The 26,061-nt window shown below is 40.0% G+C and overlaps 2 protein-coding genes and 1 long non-coding RNA gene across 3 annotated transcripts; 1 reads left to right on the top strand and 2 right to left on the bottom strand.

The window, feature by feature from the left end:
* The first annotated feature begins 943 nt into the window (after nucleotides 1–943).
* On the top strand, nucleotides 944–14,610 carry cdhr5a (cadherin-related family member 5a). Its single transcript, XM_034103101.2, has 14 exons — nucleotides 944–1,166; nucleotides 3,241–3,413; nucleotides 4,109–4,168; nucleotides 4,310–4,399; nucleotides 4,482–4,568; nucleotides 5,144–5,248; nucleotides 5,334–5,519; nucleotides 6,179–6,269; nucleotides 7,113–7,210; nucleotides 7,312–7,518; nucleotides 7,959–8,072; nucleotides 8,179–8,245; nucleotides 8,520–8,680; nucleotides 9,560–14,610. Exons 1-14 carry the CDS (start codon nucleotides 1,076–1,078, stop codon nucleotides 10,121–10,123), a joined length of 2,094 nt encoding a protein of 697 aa, XP_033958992.1. The 5' UTR covers nucleotides 944–1,075; the 3' UTR covers nucleotides 10,124–14,610.
* LOC117461290 (uncharacterized) lies at nucleotides 9,142–9,650 on the bottom strand. Its single transcript, XR_004553682.2, has 2 exons — nucleotides 9,523–9,650; nucleotides 9,142–9,424 (listed from the first exon to the last, which is right to left on the bottom strand). It is a non-coding gene; the product is annotated as an uncharacterized lncRNA (long non-coding RNA).
* On the bottom strand, nucleotides 14,306–24,655 carry ctsd (cathepsin D). Its single transcript, XM_034105878.1, has 9 exons — nucleotides 24,499–24,655; nucleotides 22,331–22,487; nucleotides 20,385–20,508; nucleotides 20,163–20,281; nucleotides 19,877–20,076; nucleotides 16,311–16,433; nucleotides 15,775–15,919; nucleotides 15,104–15,202; nucleotides 14,306–14,857 (listed from the first exon to the last, which is right to left on the bottom strand). Exons 1-9 carry the CDS (start codon nucleotides 24,558–24,560, stop codon nucleotides 14,696–14,698), a joined length of 1,191 nt encoding a protein of 396 aa, XP_033961769.1. The 5' UTR covers nucleotides 24,561–24,655; the 3' UTR covers nucleotides 14,306–14,695.
* Nucleotides 24,656–26,061: the final 1,406 nt, after the last annotated feature.

Genomic DNA, 26,061 nt, shown 5'->3' with positions numbered 1-26,061 from the left:
CTGGTTGTCAGCCATTTGATATTGGGTTCTTAGTTCCAAGCCATTTAGTTTCTATTGGAGACATCAATCTTTAGTTTTAATGTTTAAAGGGCCCTATTATGATCATATTCAGGTTTTTATATTTGTAGGCCTATTTTGTGCTTCTACTGTGACATGTTTACACACTTTAATGTTCAAATGTCATTTCTGTCATACTGCAGAACTTTTTTTTTTTTCTTCACCCTCTGTCTGAAACCAGAGCCCAGTCTGCCCTGATTGGTTAACTGACCAGCTCTGTTGTGATTGGTCCACCTCCTAGAGATGTCCCGCCCCTTAGACTATCACCTACAATGTGCACAGAAGCACGAGTGTTACATAGTTATTTCACTATGTTACGGAAGTAAGCAAAGGAGTCGAATTAAGGCTTTTGAGGCAGAGGGCGAGTGTGTGAGAGAGAAACTCCCTCTGGAGGGAACTTTGGGATTTTAGCCTTTGCATGCACAACAGCCAATATAACGCACTACATGAAAGGTAGACCCCTACAAACATGCCGTAAGGCCCTCCTAATCAGTTGTCATGGTGTGAAAAGTTCATTTCTCGCTAAGATGTACTGCAGATAAGTATAAAAGTGCATAACGTCTCAAGTTAAACAATACTTTTCATTGAGGCTATACAGCACTTTAATAAATGTTCTTGTGTATATGTTATATGTAGGCCTGTATGTTTCTATGTGTACAGTATGTGCCACTTAAAACAGGTCTCTCTAACCTTAAGAGTTAGCCATGTGAGGAAATGTTTTCAGCTGCAAACATTCCTCTTCTGGATCCCTCCCAGAATGCATTGGTGCCACCAATAAAGAATGACCCGTCCTTCTAAAACAGATGCAAGTATTTTAGTAGGAGGCTGCGAGTCCTCTGCTGGCAGGCGCTTAATGCAATATGTGCCCGTAAGATGAAGTCACAAACATTGCAACTGTAGTCGACTCCCACTGGCCGGGCAGCACAGACGGGGCATTATGTGGACGAGTACCAGCTGGTACCACGGGCTCCTCATCCTCCTCCGGGACTTCATTTGTTGCTGCCTCTGAAATCAGGACATGGAACTGAAATGGAAGAGCCAACCTGTGAACGTTCTCCTCGGATGCGTCGTGGCCCTCTGCTTTTGTGCACTTTGTCCGGCGGAGAGACGTGAGTAGAACTCTGATTTCTCTGGAGGGAGTCATCGGCCCGTGGAGGGCAGGAGGCGATGTTGATGAGGCTGCTGAGAGTCATGTTGATGCTTTCAATTTCTCCGCCTTTAAAGCAGTGGTAGCCAGGGGGTGTATTATCCCTCATGAAAAGAGTGAATTAACCGTTTTTCTGAAGGACCTTTGGAGGCCTGACAGGTCAAAACACTCTTAAGCCAGGGAAAAACAGACTGAAATACTTCTCTTCTTTTTGATCCCTTTGGATCTGCAGTACATCTTAGTACACCATGACAACTGATTAAGAGGGCCTTATGAAGTTTCTTTAGGGGTTTACCTTTCCTGTAGTGCGTTATATAGGTTTTTGTGCATGTAAATGGTCTGCAAAGGCTAAAATCCCAAAGTTCCCTCCAGAGGGAGTTCCTTTCCCACAACCCCCCACATTTGACTACGTTGTTTACTTCTGTAACATAGTGACATCACTATGTAACCCTTGTGCTTTTATTGTATAGTGCTCCCTTTGGATCAGAAAGAAGATTGGGCTCTTAGATTGCATAGCCCATAGAAGGGTTCCTGACCCAGAGTCCCCTTGTTTTAATGGGTTCTATATATTTAATCCACATAACCAGTCATGGGATTTTGATTTCAGTGCAGCATGAAAAAACACTAAAAAGCATATCCTATAAGAATACATGTGACATATCAGAGAAAAAAATAACAACCTGAATATTTGATTTGGATTTTTGTTTGAATTAAGGTTTGGTGCAGTTTAAACTCACAACATGTTCATTATTGAGCTTAAATGGTGGAGGTAGGCTGGTTCTCAGAAGTAGACGAGCTGTTCCCCTATGTTTCCAGCCTTTATGCTAAGCTAAGCTAACAGTCTGCTTGTGCTTCGTATTCACAGCTGATATTTCTTTATATTATATATTCTCCAAGATGAAGTTAGTTCAATTCAATCTTTTTACTTTCCCCCAACATAGTACAATGTTGAGGAAGGCAGCCTGAAGTTGTGGCCCTTATTTGTGGAGGGGCCCTTTGTCCGAATACATTTTTTCATTGGGCTCAGATTGAGCAGATTCCTGGATTAAAATGTGTTTATTCAAACAGCCAACTAATTCACACAGAGATACTAGTGGGCCAGGTCATTTTACTTGATTATATAAGTACTGGTTTGCATCTGGGGGAGTCAGGTGATAATAACAGGAGGCCATTAGCACATTTTGGTCCTGGTGTTTTAAAAGTAGAGGAGCTTGGATAGCTTGGAGCTCAATTTCAACTATTAAAGGTGGGGTAGGTAAGTTTGAGAAACCGGCTCGAGATACACTTTTTGTTATATTTCATGGAATGCTCTTAACATCCCGATAGCAATGAATATCTGAAGTGCTTTGACAAAAAATACATAACAAAATGTCATCTGTGGAAGCCGTAGTATTGTAAAAAGCACGACCAATCATTTTAGCCGCCCGGCTAAAATAACTGGATGGCTTGCCTGCCTGTCAGCCTTCCATCTGTGCACAAACTTATCCCATGCCCTCATTGGTCATGTGCGCGTTAGTGTGTGTTGGAGGAGGGGCTCTGTAAGGAAGTGGCAGATGTTTTCCATCTGTGTATTTTCAAATTTTAGCGCACTCGAGCTGGTTCCTCCAAAATTACCTACCCCACCTTTAACCGATGATTCTTTTACATTATGGATTTATTTTGTTGCCATTTAGATTGGATGGATTGTTTGATTTTTAAAGTAGTTAAAATAGGGAGAAATGCTGTCACAGACAGAGCCCAAAATGTAACGTTTGCAGTGTTTATGTCCGACCAACAGCCCAAACCTCAACATTTATATTCAAACATTACAATGTTTTAAAGGGAAAATAAGTAAACTAACTAAACAAACAATAATTAAACCTCTATGTAATGTAGATATGTATCTCCTCATTCACAATAACCCTGCTTTCCCAACACATTTCCATTCCACGTTTGGATACAATTCTTCTAATGCTCCCTCTTAATGCTGCAGGCCTTGTGTTGACCTCCACTCTATTCTCTCCACTCTGATGTATCTGATGCCTCTCACCTCTCAGTGTGCACGGTTCCTCCGGGCCCTGTGACAGTCCCTGAGAACAGCACGCTCGACGTTGAGGTGGTTAAGATCGACTCCAGTAATGATGTGGAGCTGACCCTCACTGTGAACCCTGAAGATCTGTTCTACCTGAAAGGAAACGCTCTGATGGTGAAGAAAGGCCTGGACTATGAGGTGAGAGTTTAAAACATGGGATCCTAGCCCTTATAGTCAGCACACATCTCCATAAGGATCCTTTACATTTGTTTTTAAATTGTTGTTCTTAAAGATGTCAAAACAATATTATTAGATATATATATAATGATATAATAATTGAATTATTCTGACTTTTATTTTACTCTTGTTTGTTGGTAATGTATTATGTTAAGTTCTGTAGGTCACCTAAGTATTTCTTCCCCCTTTTTTAATTGTTGCACCACCTGTATAGTCACTACTGTTCTATTTTGCAAAAAGGAAAACAAAATTCAGATTGCAACGTTAAAATGCAACAGAATCAAATTCAACCAAAAATGCATATTTAGTCATATATTGACTTTTAAGAGACCTTATTATGCTTTTTGGGGTTTTCCCATTCCTTAAGTACATGTACATGTAGCTGGCCTACAACCAGAGCAGGCTGGGCTCTGGTTTCAGACAGAGGGTGAAAAGAGGTGCTGCAGCACAGGCAGTATGAGACAAATAAAGACCTTTTTGAGACACAACATACACATATAAAACTGGAAATCAGCAGAATACAGTATGTCCTGTTTGGGTAGAGTCCTTGAACATATATTTACTTAATTATGGCAACTCAATTATCTTCAGTACTGGTGTTTATAATAATGTATTGTTCGTTAAAGCTCTGTATAACTGCTGTGTGTTTGTGTCAGTCGTTGGATAGTTTAACTCTGACGGTGTGGGTGCAGTGCAGCAGAGAAGAGTCCATATCTGTGAGTAAAACAAACACAATAGAACGACAAAGGAGCCAATACTAAACTAGTGAACCAAGAAGATTGCTTTTAAACAGCAGTAAGAAGGTGAAGAACTCTGTTAGTGTTTCTGATTGTAAACTGAGCTTCTTCTCTTTAAAGGTGAACGAGCCTGTTGAGGTTTTAGTTGAAAACGTGAACGATAACCCTCCAAACTTTGCACAAAGCCATTACGTGCTGGAGGTGAATGAGGTGAGTGGTGCTGGTGTTTTACACAAGGGTGTGTGTTTCAGGTTTCTTACACGCTGTGTTGACTGAGTTGTGTCTCTTGCAGCTCACTGCAGTCAACTCCAGTTTGGGACTGATAGAAGCCTCAGATGTGGATTCAGAGCCGCTGTACTATCGCTTAGAGCCTGCAACAGTAAGAACGCATTTAATGTCATGAGGGGCTGATACTGGATTATTTAAGAGAACCGCGAGATGCCGAGGAAATATGAAACAGTATGTGCTGTATGTATATGTGTCTATCGAAAGCAGGCAATGCAAAGCAGATACTACAGGCTGTAAGTGATATACCAACAAACCCCTGAATAAAACGTTTCATAATATAGATAGTTACAAAAGTGAAAACATATTTGTAAAATTAACTATTTTACTTCAAATATAATAATATTTATTTACTTACTCAATTTAATGAGGTTTTAATTCATTTTAAACCAACAAATATTGGGAACCACTCTCTTGAGTTATGCATGTTTTTTATGCGGAGACAATCATTATCTATGATCTATCTATAAAAACATATTTTACCTTGTTTATTCTATTTCATGTTCTGCATTTTAATAAGCACGGATGTATCTAATTAAAAAAATGTTTTTATCTTTTCAAATAATTGTTGTCATGTAAAGCATTTTGTACAGAGAGATGCTAAATGTAGTTGTATGTGATATATATTTAGATATGACATATTTCTTGTCCCTCTGCTCGTTAAACCAGGATAAATATTTCCGACTGGAAAACATCAACACTCCAAAGATAATTATTAAAAGCATCCTGGACTACGATGTTGTGCAGAAGATTCCTCTGGTTTTACACGTGCAGGTAGTCATCATTTATTACAACAACATCCAGATGTATCTGCTTCTCTGTGACCTTTGACCTGCGAGTATAAATCATAATTTCCCAGGACACGCTCAACGGCTCGGCCTCCAACGAGCCCTTCTTCACGTCGGTGGCCACCATCACGGTGCAGGTGAAGGACGTGGATAACCGGCCGCCATGGTTTCAGCCATGTTTGAGGACCAACTTGGGAATCGCCAAACTGTGTGTGAGCACCGGCTACAGGGGCAAAGTCAACCTCACCGAGAAGGAGGTGAGCAGCTGCTTTTTCCTTTTATTTAATAAGAATGATAAAACATCCCCTCACAGCGTTTACCCAAACACATGCAGGTGCAATTAATATGTCTCATTAATGTCCAACATCTAGCTCCATCATCAGGTCAACATTTGAATCGTCCAAGACTTGTTTATGACCAAATACCTGCAGAACTAATGGCAATTACAACAGCCTCACGTGTACTATGCTAACATGCTAAGGTTACATGGTGGACATACTGCAACTGTAGACTTTTAGGTTGTGGTCGAAGAGTCTCAAAAATATCCAATATCTTTTCATTGACTTTATGTTAATTTAACAGGACCAGGATCACCTGAATGCACCATCAGGTTAGACCTCTGTGATAATGAAATATACCCCCTCATTAGTTTCCGTGAATGTAACATGTGTCAGTGTCTAATGTTGATGGGTTTAAATATAGTATTATGCAAAGGAGAGTTATTTCTCACACTGCTCAGAAAGTGAAGAGAGGTGCTGAAAACTGTCTAGAAACTTTATCGAGAACTTTCCCCGAGACGACATGCGTTTCATCAGATGTTTAACTCATCCAGGTCCCCCTGTGAGACATAAAGCCTTGGTTTGAATGATTTCAAATGTGTGCAGCAGAATAATGGTGTGATGGTTTTAACCCGCAGGACGGGCCGTTGGTACTGGAGCCGGGTCCGGTGTTCGCTAAGGACGGAGACAAGAACCGGAGCGAGGTGATCAGCTACAGGATCCTCCGAGGTTTGAACAGAAACAACTTTATTTCTTGATGCCTACAGTGGTGATGTTCTCAGTTAATATTATGTGACAGCACATTCACCCCCCCTGCAAGTCTCTTTTCGTTATTTGTTATGATAATTAGCTTCCTTTAATAATCAAGAACCATCTTTGAAAAAAGAAAAAGAAAAGATCTTAAAAGGTAATGAAATCACATGTTCTCAATTAGCTGACAAATATTATTTTGTGTTTTCCTCACTGGTTTAAAATAAAATTACTGTCAGGGTTGCAGGGTTGTTATTTAAAGGTCACTTTTTATGCACAATTCACTTTTTCATGTACTTTATACATAAACATGTGTTTCCTCTGAGAGAGAGATTGTCACAGATTGAAGAGATTCTGAAAGTTTCAGGAAGAAAGAGTCCCTCTCTTTTTGTCCTGATTCATCTATATAAAAACCTGGCAACCCCCCCCCCCCCACCTTATCACTCGAATCTCCTCCTAGAGCATCATTGGTTTTTTACAAACCAATCATCTCACAGAGGGCGTGGCCAGCAGCAGCTCATTAGCATTTAAAGCTAGAGACACAGAATCAGCACTTTTGAAACTGGGCTGAAACAGAGGGGATTATGGGATGATACAATGCATGATCTGTTTGGTATTTAGAGCCAAACACTTCAGAGACATAATAGGGGACTTTTAAGACTGCATTGGTTTTAACTATGTGTACCATAATAAACTGGACACTTCATAAACACTTTATGTACAGTCATTAGTTACTTTATAGAAGGACCTGCTTTAAATATGACTTTCTTTGAAATGATTCATTGCATTTTTGTTGCTCATAGTGTTTTCTTTCATTACCAGGAAATGAGGGGAACATTTTCCAGATCGATGAGGACACAGGAAACATCTCCATGGCTAAAGCTGCTGACATTGTCGGCCCAATAACTCTTACTGTTCTGGTACCAACAAAACAAATACATTCTGGCCTGTTATTCTGTAGTGATTTTGAATGGAAAATAACTGAATGTAACTCACGTATCGTCCATTCCTGGCCCTTCAGGCGTCTCAGGTGACAAACAGGGATCAGTTTGCTGTGACGCAGGTGACCATCGAAGTGATGAAGAAAAGCAGGAACCCTCCTCGCTTTGAGAAGGAACGATATGAAGGCTTTATCTACAGCAACTCTGTTCCCGAGAGCATGATCCTCAGAGACCGGAGCACCAACCGGCCCTTCAGGGTCCGGGCGCGGGACGAGGACTTCGCCGCTGTGAGTGAACTAGTCTATCTATCAAGCTGATGTTTTGCAGATACCTTTGCCCCCAAAACAGTTTGACAGGATTTATTCTGCAGTGAGTTTAGCCAGAACTAAGTCTCCTAACCCTGCTCCTAATAATATGTCTGTATTAATATTGCATCAAATGAGCATTTGTATCATAAGAGGTTCATTGTACAGCGCGCAATTATTTTAAAGAATCATCAGGACATCACATTAAATTAAGTATACTGTCTCTCAGTTTCTTTCAGTACCAGTTTCAGATGTGTTTTCCTAACTTGTTTCCCCAATTATAATAATTCACAAGTTAGTGGTTAACTTCCAGAAGATTAGGGCTGTGTGTCTGTGTTCAAAAAGTCAGCTTTCACATAGAATATGAAAAAACCTAAAACATTTTCCGTGTGTGTGTGTGTGTGTGTGTATGTCTGTCTCAGGGTACAAATCCTGATGTGAAGTATGAGGTTCAGTACAGCAGCTACGTCAACGTCACCACCGACGGGTTTGTTATTTTGAAGAGAGTCGTGAAGACGGAGTCTTTTGCACTTCAGGTGACGGATGTGCCAATTAAAAAAAAAAAAAAGTACAATTAAATATTTCCGTCTCCATCTACTGGCACTTTTTTTTTACTTTGAAATGATTTTTTTCTGAATGCAGCTCAGAGCTGTGGACTCGGCGACAGGGGAGTTTGGATCAGCTGCCCTCTCTGTTCAGGTCATTCCAGGTTAGACCATCCCTGTTATTCTCTATCATACTGACTGAGGAATTAACATTCATAGTACTAGTAAACCTGGACAACAAAAGTGTTTATTTAGAGATAATATGATGCTGTACTATTTAAACAAAATTAAAATATTTAACACCATGTACACAAGTTGTTGTGCTAGAATTATCTGGAATTAAGCTCCCCAGCATCCTGTTGCAACCCCTAAACACAAGACCATTTCCTACTGTAACAGTTTTCTGAGGCTTATTTTTACTTCCCTCTCCCTTCTCAGCGGTGGCCATCCCGTCCCCCTCTAACGTCGGCTACCGTCCAGGCGACATGGCACTGCTGGGTCTGGTGATGGCGGCTCTGCTGGTTCTCTGCCTCATCGTGATTGGCTTCCTGATTTCCCGCTTGTGGAAGGGAAACGGCAGCATGGACAAAATATGTGAGGTCAGTCACATCGTTTTTTGAGCATCTAAAATGTTTTTAAAGCATGTTTTACTGGATATTGTATTGATTTGTTGTGTATTTAGGCCCTTTATTTATTTTGTACAAGTTCTTGTTGACCCAGTGTTCCCATTTCAATGGAAAACTGATGCATAATACTACTCTCTTATGTCTATGTTAAGAATTATAAACAACATTTTATTTTACAGGCTATTGTCAATGTTTATTTACAAAGTCAGTTCAAAATGCTCTTTTTTGTTTCATTACTCCACATAAGTGACTTAAATATTGTTTTACCAAGGAAGTATTTAGACACAGACCTTTTGTGGAGCTTAGCTTAGCTGAGCATAAAAACAATAAGCACGGGAAAACTTAGCATTGCTCTGTCTATAATGCTCTGTCTCATAACCTCCTGGATAGATACATGTTAAATACAAATAAAATGTAATCAAAGATTGCTGCGATAACAGAAAGAAGAAGGTTTATTTTTAAGTGGAAGAAACTGTAATTGCATTGTCCTTACATTCGTTATTCTTCAAATGACTTTTCAGAGAAACATTGACAGTAGATTCTATAATACAAATATTATTTTTCTTTGAAACTATCAATTTGTTTTGGCCACTTTCAAACAGTGTGGAAGCCTTTGTTCTCAGTGGCACCTCCACTCTGTGATGGTTTTTCAGTCGTGGACTCAGCTGTTTAATCCTGCCTTTGTCCTCCTGTGTGCCTTTGATGAATATTTATTAGCTGAAATCCACAGAAGGGCCGTGTTAAAACATAAAATATGAACATACGCTGGCATCTGTAGCAGTGCACATGCCTGAATATCCTCCATGCTTCATTACCTGCTGTTTTAATGAGGGGCCTCTCTCCTGCCTGCAGTGCCTGGGCCCCTGCCTGAAGTCGGATCAGCACTCCGGCCACAGGGACTCCCTGCAGTACACCAATGACGGCTTCCAGACCGAGGGCGACGCCAGCCGCGGGGGGGGCAAGCGCTCCAACCACGTGGTCCCCAGACGGAGCACCTTCCCCCAGGCTCGAGGCCGGGTCATGGAGGGACGGAACCGCAACTGCTCCTCCTGTGGCGTCTGCAGCAACCACCTCCCCAAGGGGAGCCCCTCGGTGAGGACGTCCAAGAAGGGAAGGGAAGACGGGGACGAGTATGGCATGAGGTCCATGGCTAACAAGCAGAGGAGGAAGGAGGGCCAGAAGACCGTGTGGTTCAAGCAGAGCGAGGACTCCTCCGACATCGAGGTGGAGATTATCCCAGACACTGTGGGCCGGGTGGAGGAGGAGACGGAGGAGGAGCTGTATATGGAGGGGGTGGTCAGAGATCCGGCTGCCCCGCTGAGAGAGGCTGAGGGGGAGAAGGAGAGCGAGAGCGCAGAGCCCGATGAGGAGAAGAACCGCGGTAAAGAGAAGGGAGGCGAGGAGAAGGAGGGCTGACAGCAGAGGTCAGAGGTCAGAGGTCAAACTCCAGACGGAGGATGAAACTCAGCTGGTTGTTGTTGGTGTCACTTTTTGGAGACAGCAGCAGGGAGGACTCAGGAGTCCAGCATGACACTTCCAACATCTCTGGATAACAGAAAACCCCAAGAATACATGCAAGTATCCAAAAAGTATTTATTATTTTCCACCGTGAGTATCATAGTATACACCACCCGTCTGTATACAATATTGCAAAATACACTATGAGATCAATACTCATAAAGATGACTTCTCCTTTTAAAGGTTCAGTCTAGATTCACACATCTCTGGTGTTATTCTCATAGTCTTGGCTAAAATTAAAGCATCATTGCTACAAACAGTCTGTTCCCAGATCTCTGCAGGTATTTGGTGAGTACAATGTTCTTATTATGTAGTATTATGTAAAAACGGTGGCCAAAGTTACTAAAACAAGATCCAAGTTGTATTAAAAGGTAAATGTTGTAAATGGATAAGTAAGATTACTTTCTAATAAGGCACCATTTATTTCAAAAACATTTATAAATTCCTAAAAGGGCAGCAACTAACTTTTAATTGTCAAATAATCTGAGGATTTATTTCTCAATTAATCCAATAACTGTTTCCTCTTCATACAGTATGTTTACATCACAATTGTTTTAAGCCAATTTTGAAGTCTTTACGTGCTTTGAATGACTTAAAGGTCTCTTATCGTGCAAAATGCACGTTTTGATGTCTTTTTTACATAAATGTGTCCCCGGTGTATCAGGGATCTCACCAAGTGTCAGAAAATAAAACCCTCTCTCTTTTCCTCTGTACCCACATCTCTAAAAACGGGGGTACAACGCAGCTGATCCACATTTGCTGCCGATATGATGTATTATCGGAAATGTAGGCTGGCTTTACACCCACTAGAAACGTCACTATCAGAAACAATGTGCTATGTGTTTTGGACGTAATATGGTCTTTGTTTACATTAGCAAGCATCGCTAACACTCAGGGCTAACCTGTAGGCTACTGGAGAGTATGTGTAAAAAAGCAGGAAATAAAAAAAGGAACTCACCTTGTGGTAAACCCGCAAGAGAAAAAGCATTTGAGCTCCATACTGTTTCAGAAATAATCCTTGAAGTGGTTTGGAACATGATATGGCGTTTAATCACAGCAGCATTTAGCTGTATCTGCAGGCAGAAAGAAGACCTCACTGCTTGCCTTGCCGTGCTCCAAAGGGGGCGGGGCCAGCAGCTACTGACTCAGCACTTTAGTAACAGGGCTGAAACAGAGGGATATGAGAGGGATGTCTAAAATGCATGATCTGTTTGGTATTTTGAGCTAAACACATCATAAACATGTTTTTTATATATTTGTATATATCTGAGACCCATAATATATGCCTAAAAATAGCATGATAGGAGATCTTTAAAGGTCACCTATCCTACTCTTTTTCAACAATATATTATAGGTTTCAAATAAAACATGTCTCTGAAGTGTTTGGTTCGAAATAACAAACAGATCATTGTATCATGCCTCATACCTCTCTGTTTCAGCCCTGTTTCAAAAGATCTGATTGTGGGTGTTTCTCAATGTCGAGGAAGCTTCCTTGGTAGGACATGTCCCTCCGAGTCAGGTCCTTCAGAAGTGAGGCAAGAATCCTTCCTAGCAAGGCCGGATTAGTACCTCCAGGGGCCCCTGGGCACTGAGCGCTCATGGGCCCCCCCCCAACCCAAGTACCAACAAGTAACACCACGCCTACCCAATCCCACCAACATGACCAATATTTAAAATGTTCAGTCAATCTGGCATGTCAAATCGCACACCTATTTGTCAAAAGCGGGGTCCTGAGAGACACAGGGAACTTCCGATGAACTCGAACCTTCACCCTGCTCTGTGACGTCCTCGTCAGGCTCGTCTTCATCTTTTTCCTCCTCTTCTACCCGCTGCTGCGTTAGCATGCTAGGTTCAAGGCTAACATTGCTCGCTAGCTCAACAACATCCTCCATGACCGCCGCCACTGTTCCTTGTGGTTGTTGCTGGCCTATTTCGTCACTTTTTGCTTTATTGAAAAAGCAATTTATTGTTGGAATTTTTTTTAATGCAGCCGCCGCTCTCTTCTTTTTCTTTCTTTTCGCAGCCCCGCTGGGCGTTTGGCTACCGGCACCATCCATTTTTTCTGCTCACGTGACAAAATGTGACATGAGTGAGGGTGGGGCTGTGAGTCGGCTATACACCGCCGCCGCGTAGTAATAAAGTTGAGCGCATAAATAGTGAGACCTGCAGTACAGAGACCGTTTAGAAAATATATTAATTTGACCCTATAGAAAAGCTGTGTTATTTATAGCGAAGAGTGAGTGTCATTTAAAACAATCTATGATGAGTGAGGTTGTGCCCGAAAAAAAAAAAAAAATAATAAATTTTTTTTTTTTAAAATCTTGTCACTGAGGGCCCTCTTTGCTCAAGGGCCCCTGGGCACTTGCCCAGGTTGCCCATATGGTTAATCCGGCCTTGCTTCCTAGCCTCGGAAAACGAAGAATGGTGGAACAGGCTAACAGGTGTGCGTCATATGCGAGGCCCCGCCTTAAATGGAGCGTGATTTCCGCCAAAGATTTGGAAATTGGTCCGTGCGCAAAGCATTGTGGGACCACGGAGGATGCACATGTGCAGCCTCGAAATTTCCCGCAGCGAAGGACGCCGGCCTCGGCAGAATTCCAAGCATCCTGGACATTGGAACAGTCCTTTTCGGCGGGACTCCATGAAGTAGCATCCTTGAAATAGTGGCTCTGGAGCATCCTTCCTCGACATTGAGAAACACCCTCTGTGTCTGTAGCTTTAAATGCTAAAGAGCCGCCGCTGGCCACGCCCCTCTGAGAGATGATTGGTTTGAAAAAACAAAATGGTTACCTTGGTTGGTTATTGGCTAATGGTTACACAGCCCAAAAAAACATTGTGATATCACAAAGTGGCCACAATCTGATCAGCTGGTCAACAGGTTTTTATATAGATAGATCAGGACAAAAAGAAAAGGAATCTTTTTTCCTGAAACTTTCCAAATCTCTTAACACAGAGGGGACACATTTATGTATAAAGGAAATGCAAAAAGTAGATTTTGCATAATGGGTGACCTTTAAACTTTAATAACAATTATAAGAGTTGCTTTTTTGTAAGATGGGAAATGTAGCACATTTGACGTTTAGGCTTAAAACAAATGGTTGTTCTTGGCCTGTTTTGTGAGCTTTATAATTGTTGTATCCACTAACACTTTTTTCTTTTACGTGCTGTAGTTATCATTGAACTCAAAACTCTTTGTTTTGAAGAAATTGTTCAACATCCTCAAATTCTTAATATAATACTTTACAAATTAAATATATACAAGTATAATATGGATTAAATGGTTCATAGGCAAGCTTAGGGCAAGTGATGACTCACTAAGTGATCTACTTTACATTAGTAACTGAATTAACCCTTTATAATCACAGTTATAATGGATGCCTTATTAGAAAGTGGTAATGGTCGGGTTATTGCAGTGTTTGCATTCATTTGAGGAAGTATTTGGGATTTTTGAATTAATGCAGATAGTTGACACTCCCTTGTGGTTATTTTATTTGTGTGTTAATTGTTTTTTCAGGTCAGGTTCTGTGATGATGTTTTCAGGCTCTTGTACAGGCTTTACTAAACTGGATTTTATATTGAAAAATATGTGAAGATAAAATGTATCTACTCGTACTAAACTGCTGAGGGATTGTGTTTCATGTGAATTGTATTTATATTGAGCATGTTAGGTAAAATAACTACCTTTATGGATAAATCTATTGTTGTCATTTTGTACATCAAAGTGGTGAGGGAATAATAAAGTTTGAAAGATGACTGCCTTGAAAGTTAATATTTTTTTCTTGTACATATTTTGCATTTATGCTGAGAGTTAGATATGAGAATTCATAAAACCTTTATATCTGTACTTTCAGTATGGCGCTAAAGCTAGCAAGCAGTTAGTTTAGCATAGCATTCTGACTAGAAACATATACCAACTACAAATTGCTAATAAAAAGGTTGCGGTATCAAACATGATGCGTTGTTAACTCTTTGAGCAGATTAGCAAATCATTCCTAAAACCTTAATTGTGTTTGCGAGTTAGATAATCTTCTCGAGGTGAAATGTAAAACTGGTGGACTATTCTTCATTTTCACACGATGCTTCTTTTAAAAATGTTTATTCAGACTCAAAGTCAGTAGTAGAGGAACAAGTTCCTCCTTAAATGCAAATTAAAATTGTTCTTTTTGAAAAACAAATCCCTGATTTAAAATAAAAAATAAAAAAAAAATTAGATAACTTTAATGTTTAAAAAGGTAAATACCATTACAGTCAACTGATCCCTGATTATGTACACGAGTCATATCAAACCTCCAATCCGTATCACACTGAAAATCGTACAAATTATTTCGGATCAGTGCATTTAGACTCTAGGCAAAATCTATTGCTATACACGGTTTGGATCCAAAGCAACGGAAAGAGCGTGCAGATAAGATTTTCGTCTCACAAAACTCAGAATTAAAAAAAAACGTGTTGCTCTAGCACGGGATGCGTTTACTTGGCCTTGGCAAAGCCCACTCTGTTAGCGTCTCGATCAAACACTGTGTAGTACTGCCCCATGAAAACATCTCCCAGAATCCACAGCGGTCCGGCGGGGGCGGGGATGTCCAGACCCATGAAGCCGCTCAGACACATCGTCTTTCCAGCCTGAGTTACCTGGACAATTACAAGGAAATAATACAGTTAAAGATGAAGACATAATACAAAATACATGTGAGAATGTGTTGATGACAAATGTGTGCAACCACTGCTCGGACAACAAACCAGCCTCCTCCTTTGCCAAGTGAAACAAAGCGGCATTTGTTTAGTTTATCATGACGCAACACACAGTCAGTGTTGTTTTGTTGCAGCAGGAGCTGACTGCCCCCCCCCTGCTGGTTGTAAACATTCCAACATCCTCACCTTAAGGATGTACTGCTCTCCGGTGAGAGTGTAGACCTGGCCCCCCACGGTGAAGCTGATGACGGGCAGCGATGGGACCGTGTCGCAGTTCACCATGTACTGAAACAACAAGAATTCACTGTTTATTACACTGTTCAATCAGTGCATTCATTGTCTTTACAAACAGACAAAAGTGGAAAATATATTTTTTTAAAGACAAACTGCATTCTTTCCCCAGATTTGTATACAAACATTAGAATTTTATCTTTTAAAAATAAAAAGTTTGCTTATTCAGAGCGTCAAAATGAAGACTTTTCACTGGTGGAATGTTATCGAGTAAAACTATGTACTTTTCCCTGATTATTGTAATTTTGAGCTACTTCATATTTCTACTTCATGACATTTTGGAAGTAAATAATTTATATTATACTCAATACAAATATTTGACAGCTTTAGTTACTTTTCAGATTCGGGTAATTAGATAATACTAAATAGGAACCAAAATTAAACATTGACCTATTATCACAGGTTATTATGCTTTTTGGAGTTTTCCTTTCACATTAGGTTTATGTGCATGTTAATGGTCTAAGGCTAAAAGTTCACTCCAGGAAGTTTCTTCACACATTTTTCTATTTAGCATTGCTACTTTTACTCAAGTAAAAGTACATCTTCCACCTAGGTCTGTTCCTCACCTCTCCCTGGATGAGTGGAAAGGCCCCAATGGCCTTCTGCAGGGCCTTGACCTCCACAGAGGGGCCGGTGATCAGAGACGTCCCGGAGTCCACGATGGCCTCGCAGCCCCCAGTACACAGACTCAGCTGGTCACCCACTGCCATACTGTTACACACATACAGTATACACATGATTCAGTAATCAGAGCTCACTCACAGCCTGACCGGTGCCCACATGGTTTGGAAATTATGCAATAAAGTGACCATGTCATTGAGGCTGCAACAATTATCTTCTCATCTAGTAATTTATTGTTAAATAGCCAAAAATGTAAAACTGAAAACGCACCCGTTTCAACTGTACCTTGGGCAAAAAAAAAGAAAGAAAGAAGAACTCTTCTCTACGAAGCATGTTGTCTATAGATTTTCTGTCAACAGACTGAAGATTAAGTAACAATTATTTTGACAAAGTATTTCAGTATTAGTTCCTCTTGTGTTGCAAGATGTATAGTCAATCATCGTCATCTCTAGGTTTTGAATCTGAATATTGGAGGACTCACCTGTCCACCCTGATTTGCCAGTAGGCCTGGCGGGTGACATTGACGTAGTTGAAGTCCCCGGTGTAGTATTTGGGGTCGGTTCCTCCCAGCAGCAGCTCTCCGCCGGGTTCTGTGTCGGGGTTCCTGACGAGAGATGGCAACAAAAACGTTTAATTTCACCTAGTATAAAGACAGGCAGATATTTTGGTTTGGTATAGTTTGAGTATCCATTTGCTTGCTATCTCAACACAGTTGAATGACGTTTTGTTTGTGTCAATAACAACTAAAGAAAATGTCAGTGTTATGCAGGGTTCACTTCATACACTTTTTCACCAATGATTTTCAATGACTTTTCCATGACCTTTACCTAATTTTCCATGACCAAATTACTCTTTCTCAGCGGTACCACTGAAAATGGTTTATTTTAACATGGAACAGGAAAATAAAGTCTGCATATGAAACATGTTGTGCCTATCTAAAACAAATCCAATAGTAGGCTTACTAGCTTCTCCAGGCTAAAGCAAATAAAATCTCTCAGCAGCAAAATATCTCGACAGTTAATTGCCATTTTATGTTTCATTAATATACGACACAGTATGTATTATCATTATAGTATTACTATTTCGGCGATTAGCTAAAATATTAATTATATTTGATGCAACTTTAGTTACAATTCCATGACTTTTCCAAAACTTTGGGAAAAATATTGTTTTCCATAACTTTTCCAGGGCCTGGAATTTGCATTTTGAATTTCCATGACTTTTCCAGGTTTTTAATGACCGTAAGAACCCTGGTTATGGTTGTTAAACAAGTGGTATAAAAAGATATTTAAAGATTAAAATAAAATGTATATCAGCTAAATTAATTCAGTATAAAGTAGAGTATTTAGTGAAGTTACCAGCTTCCTGTTTCTACATCCAGAAGACTTGACGCAACATTAGCATTCATTTTCAGCCGTGGTTCCCTTCAATATTTATTCCACTCACATCTGACCAGAAGATTGGAACACTTATTTGTGATAAAGACTAGACATTTTGTCTTTTAATGCACTTTCCCATTTTATAAACCCCAGGGTTCATACACTTTTTCACCAATGATTTTCAATGACTTTTCCATGACTTTTACCTAATTTTCCATGACCAAAAAAAAATGAACATGGAACAGGAAAATAAGGTCTGCATATGAAACATGTAGTGCCTATCTAAAACAAATCAAATAGTAGGCTTACTAGCTTCTACACGCTAAAGCAACTGTAGTCAGGGAGGCAAAGTCATCAGGTATGAAAAAGGTGGCAAGGACCCGACCCCTGACCCCCTGAAAGCAGCAGTGTTAATAATAACAGAAACGCCAAAGAGTCACATCTAATATAAATATATAAAAGCATTTATTTTAATTGTGTAGCAGTCAGTTTATAATTCTGGCAGCACTGTTGAGCATTTTGAAAATGTATTGTCATGCCTCTGTGCAAGGCTTAGTCTTTCTATCTTTATAGCCACTGGTGTAAAGTAACTAAGTTCATAAACTACTCAAAAGTACTATGCGTGGGTACAATTTTGAGATACTTGTACTTTATTTAAGTATTTCAATGTTTTGCTACTTTGTTCTTCTTCTCCTCTACAGTTCAGAGGTACATCCGCAAGCTACCCTGCAGAATACAAAGTCATTCAAACTAGCTGCACCTTTACCAGCTTTGAGAACACTTTCATGATCAATCATTATAAAACATATCATATATAGTATTCTGAAATGGACCAATCTGCACAACAACTACTTTTACTGTCGCTACTTTCACTATATTTTGATGATAATACTTTTCTACTTTTACTTGAGGAACATATTGAATGCAGGACTTTTACTGTAACAGAGTATTCCTACACTCTGGTACTTCTACTTTTACTCATGTACAAGATCTGAGTACTTCTACTTTTATTAAGTACAAGATCTGAGTACTTCTACTTTTACTCAAGTACAAGATCTGAGTACTTCTACTTTTACTCAAGTACAAGATCTGAGTAGCCTACTATACTTTTATTAAGTACAAGATCTGAGTACTTCTACTCAAGTACAAGATCTGAGTGCTATACTTTTACTCAAGTACAAGATCTGAGTACTTCTACTTTTATTAAGTACAAGATCTGAGTACTTCTACTAAAGTACAATATCTGAGTACTATACTTTTATTAAGTACAAGATCTGAGTACTTTTACTAAAGTACAATATCTGAGTACTATACTTTTATTAAGTACAAGATCTGAGTACTTCTACTTTTAGTCATGTACAAGATCTGAGTACTTCTACTTTTATTAAGTACAAGATCTGAGTACTTCTACTAAAGTACAAGATCCGAGTACTTCTACTTTTACTCTAGGACAATATCTATACTTGTACCACCTCTGTTTTTAGCCTATGAAAAAAACTATTAGAAAACGAAGGCTAAAGCTAACGTTAGCAGATAGTGACAATGTATGCTAGCTAGCTAGCTCAACGATTCCTTAAATAATATTGCGACAGAAAAACATTTCAGTTCACATCACACTCTGCCGCTCTGCTCTGAACGGCCTGTTCTAACAGCTGTTCACCAGCGGTGCAGTCTGTGCCACAGTGACTCCGCACAGTTAACGAACGCACCGTAGCTAATGTAGCTGACCCTCACCCCGGAGCAGCAGAGTTCAACCGACAGGAAGGAAGACTCGAGCACACAGCTCGCGCTTCATATATTAAAAAATAACACCATGCGCGTCATGATGGCACATAACAGCTCGAGACCGCAGATTATTTCGGCGATTAGATCAAATGTAAATTATATTTGACGCAACTTTAGTTACATTTCCATGACTTTTCCAAAACTTTTCCAGGGCCTGGAATTTGCATTTTGAATTTCCATGACTTTTCCAGGTTTTCAATGACCGTACGAACCCTGAAACCCGTTCGTGAGAATGATCCATCTGCACATCCTCTTTATCTACAGTTATCAGGGAACATTTTACAGTTAACCAATGACACACACTTGTGGTCACACACACACACACACACACACACACACACACACACACACACACACACACACACACACACACACACACACACACACACACACACACACACACACACACACACACACACACACACACACACACACACACACACACACACACACACACACACACACACACACACACACACACACACACACACACACACACACACACACACACACACACACACACACACACACACTCTTCAGAGGAAGATGGTTTCTCAATTTTCTGTCGTTACCCTCAACAGCAGTATACCCAGATTTCATAATAGTTACATCAAAAGGGCAGCTTCAAATAATAAATAAAAACCCCCGTTTTTCCAATCGTATGTCATTAGTATTTCAGAAGGAGGCCAACATCCAATGCAACACGCAGGCAAACAGTGCAGGTTGTGAGAAAAAAATAATGAAAATGCACACAGTCAAGCAAATTCAAACAACTATGAAGTGGACAAGATTGTAGGCAACTGACTGGTTTGTGCCGACAGTGGAAACAAGAAGAACCTATCATTTTAGAGTGGCAACATGCTGAAACCCTTCAGTTCCTCACCTGTTCAGGTAGAAGGAGAAGACGTTCTGCTCCACCTTCTTCTGGCTCATGATGTTGTCAAAGACCGGAGCCACCCCGTCCACAGAGATGCGGGGGTAGGCCATGCCGAGGATCCCGTCAAACTTGGCCGCGATGAAGGCAACCCCGGGCTGCTTGATGGCTTCACCGAAAAGCTGGCTATCAATTGCCAAGTCTCCGATCTAGGAAATGAAGAGAAATAACGGGTCAGTCACATAAATCTCCACTGAAATCTAAACTGAAGTTTACTTTGATGCGAGAACCTTACTGTGCATGTGTCCTGACTGAGGTATCCCGACAGACTGCCGCTTCCATACTGGATGGCGAAGGCGGTGCCGTTCTTCACGTATGTGCTGGACTTGCCAGAATTATATTTGTGATGAAGCACTGTGAGAAAGAAAAGATAGATATTTTATTGAAAGTTCCAACATTTTACCGAGAAAATGTAACTTTACAGCACTGTGTTTGCGATGACGACAGGTGGACTTACAGCAAGCGATGTCCAAGAGGGAGCAGTGAATAGAGGGCACCCACAGGTTGGAGGAACCCGTGTCGAAGACGACAGTGAAGGGCTGAGGGGGGGTACCCAGGCCGATCTCACCGTAATACTGGGCCTGGAGGGGGGGGGGGGGAAGAAAACATTTGATTATCAACAAGCCTTTTGAGATTTAGTGGGCTTTCAAGGACTTAAAAAAACCCAGCAGGAAATAAATCTAATAAACACTTAATCCTAGAGCTGATCTTAAGTTTTCAATAATAGAGATTAAGATAACAAAACACTCATCATTTCTACCAACAGCAGAGAAACTGAGCATGTCATAATTGTAATGTTATGAGGAAAATGTAATCCTGGTCACCCCGAGCAAATGTGGATCTTTCACAGCAGTTTTCAGGCATATTCTTTTATAAAAGTAACCCCAACACTTATTTAGAAATACCGCAAGCTCTTAATTTGAAATAAGGCAGAATGAATGGGCCGGTTGAACCATGATTTGCTGTATGTTGATCTTGAGATTGCATGAACCATTTATCAGCAAATTAGGGTCATTTTCAGTTAATTTGATATGTTTTGATAAATGGCAAATAGCAATTCGATAAAGGGAAATTAATGTTATGTTCAGACTCCAGTCTCCTTTAACAGTGACAAACTGTTTGGTTGCCTTCGCTGAGTCCTCGCAGCTGTTGGTGTCAGCTGCTCAAGTGTTAGGACACAGGTCATAAGTACCAAGTCGTGTCAATAAATCACTTAATGTTTCACAATTTGAAATGTGACTCAACACACGATGTCTCGACAAATGTACTTCCCTTTATGTGACTGAAATTGAAAAGGGCCCAACCATTCAGCCTGGGGGAGTTTTGTCAAGTCATCCCACCCTCAAAGCACTTCCTTTTATTCTGAGATACATTTTAAACCCGCATTTATCTGATTTACACTTCGATTTGTTATTGCTTTGGTTTGCCCGAGCTACAGATGTTGTCCATACCATTAAGCCGTTTGCATAGTATTGGATTAGTTTATATTTAGGTGACATGGTCTTTGACATTTCTGACTGTAATGGAGATAATTGTATTTGTGGTGCCTACATTTGACATGTACAAACAATTTATTTTAGCAGTGTCCTCGATACTCTGGATGATATACAGCAGGAGTTCCCGAGGTTTGCACCGCGTTAGGGAAAGCTTTGTTTTCTCACTTTTTTATATTTATTTAGTAAATAAAATGTATTGAAATATTGTTATGATAAATAATGATTTATTTACTATTTTGCGTTGCAGGATTGAAAATAGGCCTGTATTATTTATTTAAATTTGACAGTTTAAGTCCGACTTGTTGGCTTTTCTAGTATGTCCAAATTAAATATTGTGCAGACCTATTCATCAACAGATAAACTGATATCTGTTAACAAATATTATCAGTCTAGATATAATCACAATCGTAAATACTTAATTTATGTAAAACATCAAAAATGGACAATCTCTTGAATATTATGCTCTTTGACATTTCACCTTTTCTTGTATTGAAAGGTTGATGGGTGTAATAACCAGAAATACAAAAAAAGTTTGATATGTAAAGAAAAACTGAGAGCAAACAAACAAACAAACGTTCAGTCAGCTGATTATCAGGCTTCCAGATAAACAACTGAGTCAGTGGTCATGTGGTAAACATTCCTCTTTCGTCACATTCAGTTTTCTCACAGAAAAGCTGATATTAGTCTTCAGCAGAATGAATCAGCTTTTCTTAAAAAGCTGTGTTTGCAAAGGATTTACTGGACTGGAGAGGCAAAGTCTAATTTCCTATTGAGCTGAGGAAAAGGCAGAGGCGTCACAACACAACAGGACCTTTGTTGCCCCCCCCACTTGGCTTTTGAGCAGTGCATTAGGGTAAAGGGAAGACTTAAAGGTCCACAGGTCAGTGGTTTTGAGAGAAACGCTCACGTCCAAGTAGTTCTTCAGGGTTTCTGGAGTGGGTGCATTACTGGCGGGGAAGCCAAAGTTGTACTTCAGGGAGTGATGGTTGGCCAGGAGCTCCTCTGCTCTCTTCCCAGAGTCGGTCAGCTGACGTCTGATGGAACGGAATTTCTTTAAGGGAATTCTGTATGGGAAGAAACATTAAAGACTGTTGACTGTGCTTTGAACAACATCATTTAAGTTTAAATGTGGTGGAAATTAAGAGTTATCATTAGGCTACTTCATTTGTAGAAACGCCTACACAACTGGTGGTGTCGCAGATAAGATTTGACCTACATACTTCCTCCTTATCTTCACAGTGTTGCAAAATATTATTAGGACTGTGCATAATGCATCAATATCCATTGAATTGACTAAATACACACATAGCTCAGACAACTGAAGAAGTCCTACATTAAATCTTCCATTTAGAAAGATCAGTATTCTGTGTTTCTTAGTGTTCTTCACCCAGTTTAATTTAAGAAGGGTGTGCCAAAGCAAAAGCAAGAGAAAACAAAAATAAAGATTAAAAGGAAAACAAACTACCTGAAGATGTTAAATAGTTCTACAAAACACTTTCAATCCAAACTGAGCATTTAAATCTTCATGAAGGGGGATTTTGGCATTAGGCTGCAAGTGTTTTGTGTTTTCTAGGTAGGGTTGACTGATAAACCAGCCACAGAAACAGTGTTCCTTTAACCAGTCATCAACTTGTGACTTTAGCACAGTCAAAATTAAATATGAAACCAAGAGCAAACTTCATGGAGTCATATTGCTAACTTAACTTCAGTGTCTGACTGAAACAGCTCTCTTTTTTCTTAACGACTAAAGCACCATATTGCTGACATGTGGGTTTAAAAAAAGAAAGAAAGCAGGATGTATAAGACAGTCACACCACAGAGGGGACACTTTCTATTTTTAGCACATGCCATGACTTGTGTGCAAGCTGTCAATCACGAAGTTTGAATATTTGTACAAAATTAAGAGACCTCCACATTTTAAAGAACCTAAAATGATGTCTTAAAAATAGCAGAATGTGCAACCAAATATGGGAAAGCTCAATAACAGGAAGTCACATCCAGCCTTCAGCGGTTGCATAGATTTGATATCTTTGAATGAACAAACACACAGGTAACTGGCATCGCACCTGGGCCATGCCATCAGCTCCATAACAACCAATGCACCCGGGTGGAAAAGGTGGAAACTAGTTCATTAGCTGTGCTCCATGATCAAGGTTTGACTGGTTCAGTGAGAACTGCAACAGTGTATTATTCTTCACTTTGCATCGTTAATGTAAACTCCTGTTTTAAGTGCATTTCAATGTTTCTACATTTCAGAGGGAAACGTTTTTACTACATTTATTAACAGTGTTTTCTACTGAATGTGTTTTCATATTCAAGAACAGCACCCCCCAGTAAACTAATCCATGGATTATTTCTTAGTACACATTACATGTCATTTATTAGACGCTTTTATCCAAAGCGACTTACATACTCAATATTGTGGACAATCCCCACAGGAGCAATTTGGGGAGAAGTGTCTTGCCCAGGGAGGGACACAACGACATGCTGACTGACGCCGTTTTACAGATCAGGCGATTCATTCAACTAATTGATTAGTCGACAAAGAGATATGGTCTTAAATCGACTAATCATTTCTATTCTCGAAGACAGCCTTATTAGTCCTGAGTACCCACCAGAAAAAGTGGGTCAAACCCCTTGCAAATAATGCTAAACATATATAGGCTACTGGTTAAGTAAAACAAACGAGTACTCTCAAATTGCATATAAGGTTACTCCACCAGTATGATGAACTGGTTTCTGGAAGCCTCTCTATGATCAGCCTACAGAGAGGTGATAGTTCACAGCAAGCAACACTGAACAGGTTTAGAAGTCACACGCTGTCCTCTGCTGTGCACAGGATCACAGAGAGACAGTCGAGATAAAAAGTAGCTAACAGAATCTGTAAGCTAACACACCAAACTTCTACATTATATATATTTCAGGTGTAAAATGTGCAAACAGACAATTTTCTGTCGTGAAACGTTAGGTAACACGAGTTGAAATTGTAGGTTTCACGCTAGCTCACATTCAATCCCATAAACCTTGACTTAAAAATACTTGTACTAGTGATATAGAACTATTTTACTTTCTTACCGAACAAGCGCGTCGTTGGTCAGGGCTAAGGCCGCGAACACACACAGCAATAACATCTTCATTGTAACAGTGGGAAGAATCAGAAACGCAACAATGACTGAGCAGTTCAGACTTGTTGTCTACAACTGCCGACTTCTATCAGCTGACTGCAGCGGGCAGGCTTCGTCACGTGATCCTCAATCCGCGCCGGTGACGTCACTTCCGGTATTTAAAACAAAATCTGTTAACGATACTTCAATTTAATCACGGAAATGTTTTCTAGCTTTTAGTTTAGTTATTGGAAGGTAATTATACGCTCGTTTTAACGTTTGAATTAAGCAAATGTACATTTATAAGAAAATAATGAGATCGATTTCAAAATGTTTATTTTCATATATTGTGTTGTTGGACATTACACTTGTGTGATCAGGAATGTAGGGGCCAAAATCATATAGAACTAAAACAGATAGTTAACTTAACAGCCGCTGAGGCACTAGTTAGCGGATCTTACGCAGGGCAATGATCCAGGTCCGTTGTGCATTTTATTCCTATAACAAAATACAATGAACAGGTTTCCTATATCTCGTTCCTTAAGCCTTTCCTATGGCTTTCCCTTGTGTAGCTTGAAACACCCTGGTAAAAAACCGTTTGCCTACTAGTGCTCTGGCTCCCACCTCCACCTGTCTCAAATATATACAATTACACCAGGTGCTCTAATCACCCAGTGCCCAAAACATGCCTTCAAAATAAAAGCATAGAAACTACTTTAACTTATGAGACTAACTAAGAATACATTTACAATAAACACTATAAAACAGCAAGAAAATAAATGTTAAACTATTAAATAATATAAAGAGATATATAGCTCCAACATTCCGGCCCCTAATTGTGGCCAGTGGAAACACACAATTACATATATATAAAAATGGAGCTATACTCTATCTTTATCCCATCCATACAACCTACAAATAATCTGCATAGTTTTCAGGCAACAGCTTCCTGCAAAAGAAATGGAGAGAAAGAAAAAATAGTCTAAAGAAACAAAGAATAAATGTTCATGATGCTACGCTGCTGCATCCAGGAACCGGCAGATCTTCAAACAGGTCTCTCCATGACACTGGTCTTCATTTGGGGCTCACAGAGCTGACCAATCCTTTTCCGTCCTTCCCTTCATCCAGGGTCCACTTGTATTTGCAATGAAGAACATATCTCCCGGTGGAAATTATTTTCTGAGCCTTTTCCACTCGCTCTGTCATCCAAATCCTCTTCATAAGGAGGCTCCTCTGTGTCTCCATCACTGTTCACACAATCTATCTTGAGGTTGGAAAGCATTTCTTCAACCTGTGTTTCGGTCTGATGTTTATGACTGTGTTGACTCTCTGATGTCTTGGAGCTGGTCTCCTCTTTGTGGTTTCTTCCCTGCTCCTCACTCTCCGTGTGCTTTTCCCATTGCACTGCTGATGTTTTTTCTTTTGAATCATGATGAATGTGAAGTTTGATGAGCATCTTCTCTTGTTGTTCCACTGCAAGCTGGGAGGTTAATACAATAGGGCAGCCAGAGCTGAATCCATCGTCCTGTCCACT

This window comes from Pseudochaenichthys georgianus, chromosome 3, assembly GCF_902827115.2.
Source record: "Pseudochaenichthys georgianus chromosome 3, fPseGeo1.2, whole genome shotgun sequence".
NCBI lineage: Eukaryota > Metazoa > Chordata > Actinopteri > Perciformes > Channichthyidae > Pseudochaenichthys > Pseudochaenichthys georgianus.
This window is presented reverse-complemented; position numbering and strand designations above follow the sequence as displayed.

Coding starts and splice junctions, on each gene's coding strand:
- cdhr5a (XM_034103101.2), top strand. CDS start 1,076: ATGGAACTGAAATGGAAGAGCCAACCTGTGAACGTTCTCCTCGGATGC. Junction 4,569..5,143: donor ATCGCTTAGAGCCTGCAACA/GTAAGAACGCAT, acceptor TCGTTAAACCAG/GATAAATATTTCCGACTGGA. Junction 7,211..7,311: donor CAATAACTCTTACTGTTCTG/GTACCAACAAAA, acceptor CTGGCCCTTCAG/GCGTCTCAGGTGACAAACAG.
- ctsd (XM_034105878.1), bottom strand. CDS start 24,560: ATGAAGATGTTATTGCTGTGTGTGTTCGCGGCCTTAGCCCTGACCAAC. Junction 15,203..15,774: donor TTCCACTCATCCAGGGAGAG/GTGAGGAACAGA, acceptor TTGTTGTTTCAG/TACATGGTGAACTGCGACAC. Junction 14,858..15,103: donor GAGAGCAGTACATCCTTAAG/GTGAGGATGTTG, acceptor GTAATTGTCCAG/GTAACTCAGGCTGGAAAGAC.